The following is a 16,008-nucleotide window of genomic DNA, read 5'->3' as shown; positions in this document are numbered from 1 at the left end:
CAAGAACATCTTAATATGGACTTGCTGTGAGTTATTCAGAACTTTTCTTCTCATCTTGATACATCATTCTCCATTGTTTCATGGAAGCTAATCTGTAAATCATGTAGTATTGTCTTTTTTCAGGAGACAAATTTCCCTAGGTGAGGGTTCATAAGACCTTGCATGAAATAAACCTAAAGTTCAGATACAAGCTTACTGTCCTCTTCATTTCAGCTACCTATTAATTCTGCAGTACTATTGAAAAAGCAGTCAAGTTTCTCCAGAATGACTTGGTAATTTTTAGGTCTTGCTGCCTCATGCTCATCTTCCTGTGATTCTCTGGAGAAATTTTATTATCATCCTTATAGCACCATAAATTTGCAAAAAAATTGTACTAAAATTGGAATAAATGGAATTCTTCTTCCTGAAGGTCTTGCATTCTTAAAGACTCATTAAAGCATCAACAGCCACATCTGTGTCCTTCGCTGTCCTGGACACTAAACCAGGTTCCCCTTGTAGTAAGAGCAGTGGCAATGCAACCCCAGGGGAAGCAGCCTTTCTCTCTGTGCCCTTTTTCTAACTTTATGCAGCTTTCCATGGTCTCCCTGGCTCTCTCTAACCTATTATCAAGTAGATGCAATCCTTACGGTGCCCCTTAATGGCAAACTGAGCCTCTTGAGCATTGAGCAGGATGGCGTAAAATTTTCACCCAAAGTTTATGTACCATTTGAGACTGGGTTCTCAGTCCTCTGCTTCATAGTTTGAACGTGTTTTGGAGTTCTCTGTGGCTGTGGGTGCACAGGTATTCAGTCACACTGCAAATGTTCGGAAGCAGGATATGTTTTTAATACAAGCAAATGCAAAATCTCAGACTAGAATGTAGATGACTTGCTGGTATTTCACTGCAAATAGGGAAGACTTATGCTGCATCACAGAATGTATCTTAAATCAGTTCACCTGGCGATCTTACCCAGTATCTTATCCCTATATTGACTATAAGCTTATGTTCTGGAGTAGAAATCCTAGAATATTCCTAATATGTAGTTCTGATGGATTTTTTGTATCAATATTTGGGTTTGCTTGCAAGTAAAAGATTTGATACCTTTTCATTTTCTGAATCCTCTTTTATATTATTGTGGATTACACAAATATGAAAGAGTTTTTAACTACTACTACTGCTACTACTAATTCAAACTGTGAGTCCTACTACTACCTTGTTGTGAAGGGCAGAAAATTCTGTAGATTACTGTTATACTTAATTTGAAAAGGAATTCTGGACTTAAAGGTTTCAAGTGGACTTAAATTTGTTCTAGGATTTAAGTTAAACTCCTTTTATTCCTTAGAACTGTAACAGAGAAGTGTCCAATTTACTCTGTTTATTCAATGGCCCACTCCCTTATTTCATATTTTTCTCCTGTAAACATTAATTTTCTTGTTTATGTGTTGTTTTATTATCAGGTTCACCTAAAATCTGCTTGTAGCTATATTGCAAGGCTTGCAAAGGGAATGAGGCACCAATGTGTAAAATACACATACATGGTAGAAAGACATCATACTTGACATAAACTCTGTTGACTTCAAGATTAGGAAACAAGTTGTCATTGAAATGAAATCTGTTTGAGTCTAACTTTAATCTAAAAGCATTTCTAGATTTTGAGTGGCATAGATTAATTTATTTAACTCCATGGACAGAACAGCTTTTGTGTTCACAGAAAATGTGTTCTGGTTGATATGGGTATCTCTGTCTTGTAGTGTGAGAACTGCCTGCCTTGTACTCTTTTCACTTTCCTGTCTCTTAGAAGTTTTTTGGATTTCGAGTAAGGGGTTCCCAAATTTAATTTCTTTGGATTGTGTAACCTTAGCTCCAACAAGTTGCTCAGTCAAAGTTTTTGGGTTTTGTTAAAATAGAAGATGTATACTCTGGATAAATTGTAACCATTTCAAACACTAATGTGCATTTGCTGAGAATTACATTTTTTATTTCTTATGTGAATCATGTTTTTCCTGAAAAGTAGACCATGTTTGGGACGGTGTCATACTTAAAATTGTGTTGGATAGCAGTGACATGCATTATTTGGACAGTAACTACTGCATTGTAAACCAAAATAGTGTAGATAACCACGTTCAATACTGTGATAGACACACTGAACACTTTATTTGATAATGTCTGTTTTCAACTGTATTTACTAGTAGTTTGGGATAATTTGCATCTCCATTTGGTTGGGCCTTTGACAGACATTTGCTTTGCTTGTGTTTTGAGTAAGTGTCTTTGTTTCATCTTTGGTTGCTTGTGGAGGGTGAAAACAGTGTTAAAATTGTTTTTTTCTCTCTCCAACCCCTCCTTTAAGTTCTAGTTGAAAATGCAGTAAATATTGACTAAAATTGGAAGCATGTTTTGAGTCAGAATTTTCCAACAAATTACCTTTTTGTCTGAATTCTACATTTGCTTCCTCTGGATAGTTTTTACTGGATGGTTTAGTTTCTGCTGTATGGCTAGAACTAGAGGATTCCCAGCAACAGGGCTATTTCAGAAAGAAAAGCTAGGAAGCTTTAAGTTGAAAATCATTCATAAAGTAGCTGATTTCAAAGCTTGAACTCACATGACCAGGTAACTTGAGAATCAAAAAAATCCCACCCAGACTGCCATTAAATACATGTTCCAGAGACCATTGGTTTGTTTTTTGGTTTTTGTTTTTTTTTTAACACATCCTGGACATGCTGATTCTGCAAGCAGTTGTTTTTCATAATCAGATCTAAAAGCTCTTTATCTCCTATCAGCTGATGGCTGTGCTATAACCTTTGGCTCCAGACTTCTGGTAGGAAATTTTTACATATTTCAAAGAATGAAACTCTAATGGCCTTAACAGCAGTACTCATAGTGTGTAACCATGCTGGAAATTAGCTTCTCAGGCACTGATCTTGACAGGTCAGCTGTCACAAAGTGATATACATATCTGTAAATACATCAGTCCTATAAACAACATTCTGTCTGCAAGAAGTGGAAAATAAAATTGGCATCGTTCTTAACAAATGAAGTGTTCCAAAGCACAAGGATAACAGGGAAAATCCCTTCTGGAAATGATTTTCCATATGTTCCATTTATTATTTTTATCTCTATAGTTTGCTTTTAAGACGCTGAAAAGTTTGCACTCTGGAGTACTCTTCTGAAGTAAAGTATGCTCCTTCTCCTTGCACTTACCCCTGCTACATAAAAGAAGGATCTTTGTCTTCTCCTTTAAAAAAAAAAAAAAAAAAAAAATCATGGGTTTACACTGTCTGTTTCCAGTATTTTTTGGAACTCTTTGAGGTAGTGCAGAATATGAAACAGAGTATTTGAAAAGTCTAGGGCTCTTATATGAAATCAGATTCTGAAAGGTGCATGTGTAGGAGAAAAAAATTGATGTGTCAGTCCACCAGTGATGAAGTTATAAGTTGAATGTGTTACATTTCCCATATTTAATGAATATTTAATCATCACCTGTAGATTTTGCAAGCCATTTTGGCAAAAAATCTTGATCGTATGCCTAGGACAAATGAAGAAGGTTTAAACAGCCAGCTTTCTTTACAGATTTGAGACACAATAGATGCTATACACACCTACACTCATCTTTGAAGTCTGTTGAACCATGTTGATTTATGTCAAAGGAAAGATATGTCCATTTGGTTTCGCAGTAGCGAGGGCTGAGGAGCATCTGGAAATATTTCAGAGCAAGCATCTAAACTCAAATTCAAAAGATACCATGGCTACAGTTATTTATCTGCCTGTGTTGCTGCAGACACTTGATGTGCAGACACTCCTCTGTCACTCCAAACTGCCATCACAGGAGGAGAGTGTTCAATCTGAGATGTTTTAGCTTCCAGGAGTGTCATTAGAAAGCTGAAAATTATTCATACATTCTCCTTCTCCATCCTCCAGGTCATGTAGATAAAAGGAGGTTTACCTTAAGTCTTTCCTCTCCTGCATCTCAGCTCTCAAGATATAGTGACTGGAATAATTTTCCTCAGTTGTGATAGTTGCTGAATATTCACTGAATGTCTTGTTCTTTTCTAGTTCCCTGTTTATCAGTTTAATGCAACAAACCAGAAATAAAACTATACAGATCTCTTCCATCACATTTTATTTGTTGATTTGATTTGTGAGGCTTTAGGATAAAACTGAAGTCATAGAAATAAATCATGTAAGACATCTAGCCATAGGCATTTTCAGTGAAATAAGTTCTTTCCAAGAAGATTTTGACTTGTTACATGAAAATTAGCTTCTGGCAGGAGGAATCCATATTTCACAGATCTTGGACTGTGTTTAATTTCTACAGGGCATGCCTTCAGCTAACAACACTGTTTCCAAATATGTGAACATAGTATTGGTGTTTAAGAGTACAGCTAAAAAAAAAAAAAAAAAGAAAACAGTTTCTACTTGATACTATTTATATCTCTTCTGAACAAAATGACGCTGTAGATTCTGTTTGAAGGCAAAAGGAGTCTGGCTGCTGCTGCTGCTCAGGAGCATATTTAGTTTGAATAATCCAAAGGTCACTAAAAATTGACTTTTCTATTGAACCTGTTCTATTGAATTGGACTGTATTTCTCTTCAGAAAATGCAGTAACTTAATTTTTAAAATGATACATTTAATTGAAAAATAAAATATTTAGATGTAATGTTCCAGGGAGATGTCCTGAAAATGTGCATGTGTTACATCTGGTAGATATGAGATACTTGTTCATCAGGAGCCTGGGAGCTCAAGAGGCTGTAATTGTTTTAGAGATCAGGTAATAGTAAGACAAGAACAGAGGAAACAGGACTTGAGACAGGAGCTGAAGAAAATACGAGTTGAGACGGTTTGACACTATAGAACCTGTGTCAAGAATTTTGACTGTAAGCTAAAACACTATGGAAAAAAGGTTGGTCATTGATAAACACACAGTATTTGAAAGTTGGGATCTGAGCAGAGAGGGGAATCTGGGATAGTGCAGCCACAGGTAATCCTGAGGACCCTCAGACAATATAAACTTCCTGAGGAGAAGTGTAATGTCAGAGTGAACTAAGTGAAATGCTATGATAAGTACTACAGGTAATAGAGCATTTATATTGGACCCATCAAAGAACACACGTTCAGGCAAGGCACGTGTTTATGTCTGTCCTCTGAATCACACTCATTCTGATTCTACATTAAAGAAAGCCACACACCTCTCAGCCTCCCTCTATCAGTTCTGGACTTGGTCAAGCTGCTGTTAAACATTGTGTAAATGCTGAAGGATCCCTGCCTGGCAGTGCTTCAGACTCTTGGTGCTTTCTGTTCCAGCTGGCGACGTGGGACTCTGAGAAAGGCCTGAACGGCAGCCTCCAAGAGCGGCGTCTGGGCAACGACCTGCAGGGAGTGACACTCAAAGTGGTGACTGTCTTGGTATGATCCTTTCTGAGCTCAGGAAACAAAATGCTCAAAATAAAAAGGATCTGACTGAATGTTTTGGGCACTTCCCGCAGTGTTTTCCCCCTATCGTTTTCAGTTCTGTATTTTTGGATGATCAGTTACATAACAAGGAAGATAGATGATGGCCTTTTATTATTTTATGTGAAGCTGTGTACTGTCAGTGATACAGAGCATTTGTTTGTTTGCTTAGGCTGTTTTTTTCTGCATTGTAATTCCTACCAGGCACAGAACCAGCATAGGGCCTGAGTGCACAGGGGTGCATTCCACATAGCGTCCTCCAGCTTGGATAGGCAGTTTTCAGCATTTCATGGATTTTAAGATCAGATGGGCCAATTATGATAATCTAATCTTGGCTCTTGTACACTGCAGGCTGTAAAATTTAATCAAGTGTTTCCTGCATCAAGCTCATAAATCCCCATTGAGATAAACTATATCTTTTAGAAAGATGTCATCTTTCCAAAAAAATCATTATGCTTTTGGGACTACTGTCTGTTAAACTCTGGAGTGGTAAGGAGCTCCTGTCAGCCAAGTGCTACATTAGGGGAAAATTAGGGCTTGAATGCATTCCTGGCTAAGATATTATAGTCTACAGATTGCAGAATATTATGTCTTTTTTTTGTTGTTTTCAATTCTCTTTTTCTGAATCATGGTAGAAATAGGCAGTACCTAAGAGTACATATGTACATGAAAGCACTCCCTCCAGCCCCCAATTTTCTTTCCTCACTTGATGCTGTAGTTGGAGTGAGAAGTGAGCAGATCCCTTCTCTGACAGTACTGGGCTACCAAGGCAGCCAACTGCAGTGGCTGTGCCACAAATATCCCTGGGATCTACAGGAGAGCAGGTCACCTATCCCCAGCAGAAACCATACCACAAAACGCTGCATTTCCTTGGTCCCAAAACAGACTTCTTCAGTTAAAATACTCCAGAAACCCATGAAGGTTATTCTTTGAGTTTTCAAAATGTTAAATGTTCACAAAATTGCAGTGGTTTTTGTTTGTGTTTTAGTATGTGTCCTGGATAAATGATGAGGCCTTATATATAAAAGATGGCTCTCTGAATCTGGGCTTGAATTTATTCTGGAGTCTTTGCTTCTTCTCAAGAGCTATGGAAAAACCAAGGCTATGGATAGGTCTCAAGTGCTGAGGCAGTGGTGTCTGGTTGGGAAGTTTCACAGTGTCCCAATTTTTGCCTCAGAAGGTTATGGGTGTCTCAAAATCTGTGCCAAGTTGTCCAGAATTAACTCAGAAAACACCCTTTTGCTCAGAGAAGTAAACTAAAAATCTTGTTTCAAGTGTCAGTTAAGATACTGTTTTGTTTTCAGGAAGAACCTTTTGTGATGGTGGCAGAGAACATCCTTGGGCAGCCAAAACGATATAAAGGATTTTCCATTGATGTCCTGGATGCACTGGCCAAGAATCTGGGCTTCAAGTATGAGATTTATCAAGCTCCTGATGGCAAGTATGGACACCAGCTCCAAAACAGCTCCTGGAATGGCATGATTGGAGAACTCATTAACAAGGTACACAGAGAAGAAGCTGCATTTTAAAAAATTGCAGGAGAATGAGTTAGGATGAAGGCACCAGTGCAGAATGCTTCTGAGCTATGGATGGTTTGAGTGTGACATAAACTACAATTTAAGATTCTGTATGCAGGATAGGAACTAGAGAGTCTCTTGTTTTATTTGCTTCCAGCTACTCTCAACATAAATTATATTGGTGTAAATCTATGTGTTTACACTGCTATAAGAATCAAGGTTGTGTTTGTGTGTGTGAGGGAATGACTATAGAAAATAGAGAAAAAAAAAATAAGGTATTCTCCTTAAAATATTACGACTAGAATTTTATTTTTTGTCATTTTGTCTTTGAAAGATGTTTGTAGATGGGACTTTCTGTCATTTTGTGACAATATGTTCAGTAAAGACCAATGAGTACTGACAATGAGTTTGACTCCCAAACAGGAAAAGTAGCCTCAGTAGTAGGGCATCAGAATTTAAACTGGTCTCAAGATTATTCATTCATTTAAAACTTACAGGACTAAAATTCCTAATTACAGTATTGCAAATCTAGGAGTAAGTTAATTGAAATACATTTAAGTAAATGGATAGAGTTTGTAGGTTGGAATCTCCCAGAGAATGAAATGAGTGTATTTTGTTCATATTCTTGCAGCCTCATGTGAGACAAGCGTTAATCAAGAAGAAGAATCAAAGCAATATTCCATATTGCTGCTTTTTGTAGAAAAGGTTACTCTTGCTCAGTGGAGCTTATTACTGAAAGTGAAAGCTTTCTCATTGTCTTGTAAATAGGTGGCTCAGTATCTGTAAGGAGATGTTTAGGAAGAAATAGAAGCAATTAAAGCTATTGCAAACATGTGTGTGATAATGGGATGTTCTTGGTTGGTGCTAGGGAGCATAAAGAATTTTGAACTTATTTTGCATTGACATAAACTGTTTGAGTTTAATGGATTTAAAAATAAGGTAAGAATTCCTGTTAAATTTCTTTGGAAATTACTTTCTTTGAAGCAATAAAATATCTATTATGCTATTTTTAAATGGTATTTCTGCAACCATTTGTTCCACAGACTCCAAAAGATTTCAAAGCAAACCTCCCTCGTCTAATATTTGCTTTACATTCCCAACACAATTAGAGATAGGAAACTGAATGTATATTCTGGGTTTTTTTTAAGAGGCCTCTTTTTATTAAGACAGAAAATATTGAAAATCTAATTGAAGCTCTTCAAAAGCTTTGGGAATCTTATTTATTACCTCCTATCTTACCTTTCATCAAGACAGCACAGTCTTTAAGGATTACCTACATGCAAAACCAGCTTGTTTTAAGTATTGAAGCCAAAGCAGTTTCAGGAACAAAGTTGCCTTTGTACATTCTTCCTGTTACCAGCTTTTTCCATCACTCTATTCATTCTGAAAAACAAACAAAATCTTCTCCCCAGTTGTCCTACGAAATCTCTTCATGAATATGGAAAGTTGGCAATACTGCAGGGAGAAAAACAAACATTAGTTCTTCCCACCCTGCTAACAAATACACAAGCTAAATAAATGGTGTTTCTTTTTTTATTGCCTACAGTGCTCTGGGTTAGTATGGTTTGTAGTTTTAGGCCTTCTTTGGAAAACAAGTCGGGGATAAAGGTTAAATAAGCTACCCTTCTTCCAGAGAGGAGTAAGGGTCATGCTTCCCATTCAAGAGTACCTTGACAGTTTATGTTTCATTACTCTTATTTGGACCAATGCAATTAACTAATGTTTAAATGGTTAAAGTGATTCTGGTTTTATTTTTCAAGAATTTATATAAATGCATCTAAATGTTTTAAGTTATAGAAGGAAGGGCATGGAGTGACTTGGTTCTTAGAAAGCTTCTCCTTAAGGCTCATGCCGACCAAACTCTGCTCCTGGTGGCAGGGAGTGATGTGACATGCTGCGTTTGTCTTGCAGAGAGCAGACCTGGCCATCTCAGCCATCACCATAACCCCCGAGCGGGAGAGCGTGGTGGACTTCAGCAAGCGCTACATGGACTACTCCGTGGGCATCTTAATCAAAAAGCCCGAGGAGAAGATCAACATCTTCTCGCTCTTCGCTCCCTTCGACTTCGCGGTGTGGGCCTGCATTGCGGCGGCCATCCCCATCGTGGGCGTGCTGATCTTTGTGCTGAACCGCATCCAGGCGGTGCGGGCGCAGGGCGCGGCGCAGCCCAGCCCCTCCGTGTCCTCCACCCTGCACAGCGCCATCTGGGTCGTGTACGGAGCCTTCGTGCAGCAAGGTACTGACCAGCAGCCCTCGGAGCGGGCAGCACAGCTCAGCCCGGCCCTCAGAGGGCTAAAGGCGCAACAGAATGGGCTTGTCTTATGTTTTGTTAGCCCAGATGGGCAAAAGAGGGAAAGGTAGGCAAGTGTGGGGCTTTGTCTTTTTTTATGCCTTTTCTGTCTCTTAGTAAGTCCAGAAAAAGCACTAGCAGGCTTTTCTTCTTTGGGAAAATTATTACGCTGGAATTAAACTGCCGAGCTGCTTGGTGCAGAATTGCAGCACTTCTTCAGCTGAAACTAGCGCCTTTTTAATTGTTTAATGTATAAATGCAAATAGAAATGTGTCAGCTCCTGCAACCTAATGTATCCACTGGAGCAGTGAAGTGCATTTCGATGAAAAAAGTGCATTTTGACAAAAAAAAAGTATGACTTAGAAATATGTATGTTTTTAACTCATGTGAGATAGTTTGTCTCTTGGTTGTTCGAACTGAGTATGTAACTAACTTTACACTCAGGAATCTCTAGGCATAGGGCGAATCCTACTGAATTCAGTAGGACTGCTGCCATAACAAAGTAATTTTTGTAACTAATTGTTTACAAAATCTGCCCACACAGTTTTTGTGCCGTATCTAGAATGTTAGTTGAATTCTTGGAAAGCAGGTTTTATTGAATGCTGACATATGGGTAAAGTTGTTAACTTTTTTCTACTTTTTTTTTCCATTGTGATTGCAAGCTTCTAAAGCTTCACCTGGAAAATCCATCCTATTGCTATGAAACTTGGTCCCTCATCTCATTAAGGTGGCAGCCTTGATGGGTTTAAGTGCAGTAAAATATAATCAGCACAAACATATGCTGAAGTAAGTAGAACCAGCTCTATGGTGAGGTTTAGTCTCCAATGATACTCAAGCATAACTGTGCTTGAAGACGGCTGGAAAGAAACTTTCACATGATTTGAAATCTTGTAAAGGGTAACAAGTAATGACACTAATGCTTCAGTGTTTGCAGATTTAAATACAGCAAAGATAGCACACAAACCATTAGGCAGTTCTGTGGGGCTTTTTTTTTCAATTCTGAAAGGGTAATTGAAAAGAGAATATTACTATAATCTGAACACTGTAATGATTTAATTCCTGCATATTAGTTGTGCTTCACCATTCAACTTTATTTAGAACATTTTTCATGTTCTTTAGAGTTGATCCTCAATAATTCTCAAGGGAAATATTTTGAAGGATGATTTTCTAGAACACTGTCTAGGGCAAGAGGTAGAAAATACTTGTGAATTATCAGCCTTAACAGAAGCAGTGCATTTCCCACCGTGAAAGGGCAGACTAGAGGGGAAGCAGAGAGGAACTCAACGAAGTTTAACATACTTGGGCACACAGAGGGTGATTGCAAATGGAAGCTGCTGAGAAACCCTCCATTTCTCTGTTTATTTGTAGGGGGTGAATCCTCTGTCAATTCTGTGGCGATGCGCATTGTCATGGGAAGCTGGTGGCTCTTCACCCTTATTGTGTGCTCTTCCTACACAGCGAATTTAGCAGCATTTCTCACAGTATCAAGGATGGATAATCCCATAAGGTAAGAGCCTCTTCTTAACACGAAGCTGGAAACCTGGATTTCACAGGAAGGTATTATCCATTTCAGTGCTCATTCTTGCAAGAAGGAGATAACTCTCTAATAAAATACTCTGCTTATTTTCAGTGGCTGTTTTTCTCTCCTCTCCCCCTCTTCACCTTCACTCCAGCAGCCCTCAAGCAGTTCTGATGGAGGGGACAATGGCACTTTAGTTCTGTATTTTTCCAGAAGAGAGGTCTCTCATGTCCTGCTGGTTGTTTGGTTGCAATTTGTGTGTGTGTGTAACTTGGGGTTTTTTTCTGCAAATTTAAAGGTCAAAGCTTTTCATTTTTTTTCTCACAAAATGTGGACAAAATTTCTACCTTCATGCTGGTGTGGAGTACTGGGAGGGCCATTGAAACTTCACACTCAGTGCTGATGAGGTTAGAGCCTGATAGCTCATGTTTGATGTGGTAGTGATGGAGTGGAGCAGTAGCAGTGCAGCACAGGCTCTTCTTCTAGAAAGTGCTGAGCCAAGGATTTCAGGTGTTAGAGGCTAGCACATTTAAGGTGCTGTTCTTATTTGGGATTGCATTGGGAAGACTGGCACTGAATGTTTGTGTTCTCTTCCTGAAACAGAAGAATTGTCACTGAGGTGAGGCTGGCACTTGTGGTTTCTGCACAGAAGGACTTAAGTCCATTTCTTCTAAACATGAGTTCAACAGAATTTCCAATTTTTAGCTTGCCAATGTTCATTTGCAAATAATGTAATGCTTTGTGTGGATATATCATTATCATCATCATCATCATCATAACCAGGCCAAAACCTTAACAGGCTTTGGTTTTAAATTCACTTTCTGTTAGTTTGACCATAATAAATGGATCTTAACAGTAACACAAATAAGTACTCCAAGTAATTTCTGGAAATACCATGAGAAACTATGTAGAATAGAGCTATCCATGTATGATGCCTGGATGTACTGGAGGTAAGGTTAAGCTTAGTGAATAAATTGCTCTTGAAAAGCAAGACACAAATAGCTATCCAGAAAGCTTGACTAATGATACTCTTAAAAATGTCTGAAGGTTCTATTTCTTTCACTGCAGAAGAAATTTTCTGTTTGGTCTAGTCAGTACTTTCCAAAACTCAGCAAAGTTCAGAGGAGAACAAAAGTTTCAGTGTAATTACATGAGGAATCTCCAAAAAAAAAGAGGTTTAAGAGCAGAACTATGGATTTTTAGAGGAGGTCTTTGAGTATGAGCTGTTACAACATTTACAAGGGATTTTAAATCCCCTTCTTCTTGAAATGAAAGGACATTGCTAAGAATCTTGAGGAGATAAATTATTTGGGTAAAGGACCTGCTCAGAATTGTTTCACAAGTATTGAACTCAGGCACCCTTCTACTGCTAGAGATGGCAGCTGGAGAATAGTAATTAAATGCCTTTCTATACCTAATGGTAGCTGCCCCTTCCCAGGTCTCTTTATCATGTCCCCTTATACAAGTTGAGGATGTAGAAGTAAGAAAACATCAGAAGTGTAATTCAGGTGCCAGAACGTAAATGCCAAAAGAAATTTAAGCTGCCAGAAGTTTCACTGCCTATGTTCCACCTCCTTGGCTGTAGGGGCAGGGATCTCTAGTGGGTGTTGTCAGCCCCAATTTGGGTAGTTCATATTGCCTGATGTCAAAATTGGCCCTGGATGCTGTGGTTTAGTTCCCAAATCCCAAATCATTCGTAAAGTGCCTTGGCAAGAGGAGGTGGGGTAAAGAAATAGTTTCTCTGGAAACTTGTGTTGAACCTTCATCCATCTCTAAGCTGTGATTTTCATGTCCCCACTCTTTGGGTGAAAAAGTTTTTAAAATAATTTGTCAGATTAAGAACAAGTATTTTTTTTTTTGAGGAAGGAAATTACTGCCTTTCATTAATTAATTGTGGCCTTGTGCCTCAGCTCCCCATTCTAACTGGCTTCATATCATGTGATATGCAGTGAATTTTTTTTGCCTAGCTCTGCCACTCAACTTGCCTGCATTCTGTCTTTCATGAACCCAGAAAGGAATACTTATGTGAAATCAATTTTTCCCACCCAAAGAGCCACAATGAGCTAGAGCTGAATATTTGCTCACCAGCTGAGAACTACCAAATCTATCTGTGTACACTTCCATTGTTAAGAGCAAACAACTCCCATCCTTTCAGTAAATGTCTGCTGTTATCTCTCCCTCCATAGAGAAGTCCTCTGGTGTTCAGTGCTGCTGCCTCCAAATTGCCAGCAGGAGAGAAATAAGTATTATGATGCTGCAGTAGCTGCAGCATAGTTAAGATTTTCATTACAAGACTGATTTTCTTCCCAAGCCCTCTCTAAAATGCCTAATATAAATTGTTTCAGTATCAAATTTGGCATGTGTGGTCTGTGACTGGTGAAATAGAAGTATGCTTGATTGAATAACTAGGTGTCAATCAACCCAATGATCACTGCCTCCACAATTTCACTGCAAAACAAGTGTGTCAGAGAAATCATAAACAATATTTATTAGAAGGGGCTTGGTGAGACATTCACTGAAGCGAAGTTGAACTGTTGGAAGGCAGATTTTTAGAATTACTGTGTCAGATGAAAGCCTGCTGATAAGGGAATACTGTTTTTTGGTTTTTATATCTGGCATCAGAAAGTCTCACAAGGCTATTCCACCCTGCTGTGAGTTTCAGAGGCTTCCTGTGGCTCATAGAAAGGTGAAATATCCAGTGTAGGAGGAATGGCAGAAAGCAGCTTTGATCTGCCACCTGTATTTGTTTCCTGACAGTTACTTTGTAAATCCCGAATAGAATTTTTGTCCAGGTGTCTAGATCCCAAGTAAGAGATGTGCTTAACTTGGAAAGAAAAACTATTCTTCTCCTTGGATTTTCCCAAAACGTCAAGGGCTTCATCTGAAGTGTGCTAACAAGAAGAGGTGGCACTACCTTTCTGGTCTGGTGTGACAGCACATGCTTCCTTGCTCCTCATGTGTCCTGTGTGCCCATCATTCATCCTGATGTTATGTGGTGGTGGGATGGGTCCAAACATTGAGTTTGAGACCCACATGACAACCTCTATCCCCTCAGGAGCTCAAAGCTGACAGGAAATTTGGTGTACCTTCCTTGGCTGCCCTCAATTTTTCAGTTGCTAGCGGTGGGTGCTTCTGCTCCCCGTTGATCTTTTAATGCTGCTTCTTAATCCCTTTGTCCAAATTACCTCCTGCACTTCTCATCTTGTCTGTGCCCCACCTCCCAACCAGGGAACAAAGGTTGTGGTTATCTCAGGATGTCTCTGTGTATGGACATCCACAGGCAGGGCAGTGACACATCAAGCAGATTTCCTGACCCCTTATGGGCAGAGGAGAGAGATGTTATCCAGTTCAGTATGAAAAAGGGAAGGAAACTATTGGTGGCAACTACTTTGGAGCTCAGGTTAGGAAGCTGTGATCCATGTTCTAACTTTGTAAATAATCAATTCCCAATTTTTGTTTTTAATAAGAAATCTAGGTAATGTTCAGAACTTGTGCTAATCCTTGACAGACTTGTTTAAGTTTAAACTCAAATGATTTGCATTTACTATTCTAATATTTGCCTTCAGTACTGTGTGCAGCTGAGGAGTCTTCTAATGGGTCAGTCTACCAAGTAAGTTTGTTCTTTCTTTTGTCTTATTACATTTTCAAACAGCTCTTGGATCTGCTGTCTGACCTTCCATTTGTAATTATGAGTTTAATTAGCAGTGACTTACATTCCAGCTTCACTTCTTGTTAACAAGCAGACTACACACAGTTCAATAGCTGCACAGATATTCTGAAATTCAGGTTTAGGAGAGCTTGTCTGACAAGAGGCTAAGAAGCATGCAAGAAAAATAGGACATGAAAAAGGTATTCTATTTTCAAATTCAAAAGAGTTTAAATTTTTTATCAAATTGATCCTTAAATTTGTACATGCTATGGATGCCTTGAGAGGCATCTGTACTGTATGCATTCATGAACTGCATACAAATGCATAATTTATCTGCTTTAAGATCTCAGCTGTTGTTTCATGATTTCAGATTTACTTATTCGTATTTTAATCCCCCTATTTCTTGTGTTTTGGAGACAGCTGAAGATTTAAAGCAGCTTAGTTGGGGGGATAGGCCAGAACTTGGAAGACTTGGGTGCAAATTCTTTTTCTACCATAAGCTTTGTTTGATCTTGGCAAGCTTAGCCTCCTCTCTGTCTTGGTTCTCTTTCTGTATAACACAGTAGTAATATTTTCTTAAATGTCAGTTTAGCTGTTTTAAAGATGATGGCCATAAATGACCATATTATTTTAGCACTGCAGGTATCAAAATAAAGATATATTTTCTGGGTTGCATACAAAGCAGAAGCAATCTCAAAATATTTTATAATAAAATGAGAAAATACTTGGAAGATGCCAGCCAGAGGGAAATGAACAAACATTTCATCTGCTATAGTTAAGTGGATTTGATAGGGTTGGTGGCAAGAACCTCACCAGAATCCCTCTGTATTCACAGCAATTTTGTCTTGAAATTCCTCATGTTTGAAAACAGCCTTTATCTTGTTAATATCAGATGTGTTTTTTTAAATATTTCATTGGATTTTCTTTTGTTATGTTTAATTTGTACTATGTCTTGCAATGTCTGTGCAGCACCTCAGGCATGTTGGCAGGAGGCATGTAGGAATGAGCATGATAAAAAATAATTATTGTGATTATCATTAAAGGCCTGTGAGCAAAAGCTTCAATCATTAAATAACTAGATTAAGTCCTTCTATAAAAACAAAGGCTAAAAAAGTGTATAAGAAAGATACAAGAACTCAAAACTTTTTTTCCTTTCCAGAACATTCCCTCTCTGGAGCACAGGAGTGAAATTTCCTGGGAAAAGCTCTGTGCAGCAGGGCAGCAGTGCTCAGGGGCAGAGCTTGCCAGCATTTGCCTTCAGGCTCTGCTCAGGACAAGGCACTGGGCTGCTGCCAGTGCTCCAGCTCCCATTGTTTGTCTTTTCATTTCACTCCTATTGATGGTGCTGCCCAGTGGGTGCTGCCTGGAAAGCCACAGAGTCTGGAGCCTTTTGAAAAGCTTTCTGAATGTTGGCATATGCCATTCAAACATGGTTTAAAATGGATCCTAATTACTCCTCTAATTGAACAAGCAGGCAAGCATCTAAGTGCAAATATTTCCCAGGGACATTTTTCTGAGAAAAATGAGAATGCACAGCTGAAAATCAAGCTTGCATTCCATTTCTCCAGTTGCCATTAAATACGTGGTGTAGACTGGAGATCAATGGC

General features: G+C 38.7%; 1 protein-coding gene across 1 annotated transcript in view; it reads left to right on the top strand.

Moving 5' to 3' along the window:
- GRID1 (glutamate ionotropic receptor delta type subunit 1) overlaps positions 1-16,008 on the top strand; it is a 287,235-nt gene that overhangs the window by 231,598 nt on the left and 39,629 nt on the right. The window contains exons 7-10 of the mRNA XM_059851173.1: positions 5,280-5,381; positions 6,731-6,928; positions 8,855-9,179; positions 10,602-10,740. Of these exons, the coding sequence (XP_059707156.1) occupies positions 5,280-5,381; positions 6,731-6,928; positions 8,855-9,179; positions 10,602-10,740 (764 nt within the window). The remainder of the gene's footprint in view (positions 1-5,279; positions 5,382-6,730; positions 6,929-8,854; positions 9,180-10,601; positions 10,741-16,008) is intronic.

This window comes from Haemorhous mexicanus, chromosome 7, assembly GCF_027477595.1.
Source record: "Haemorhous mexicanus isolate bHaeMex1 chromosome 7, bHaeMex1.pri, whole genome shotgun sequence".
NCBI classification, from domain to species: domain Eukaryota; kingdom Metazoa; phylum Chordata; class Aves; order Passeriformes; family Fringillidae; genus Haemorhous; species Haemorhous mexicanus.
The sequence above is the reverse complement of the archived record's forward strand: the minus strand, read 5'-3'. Positions and strand labels throughout refer to the sequence as shown.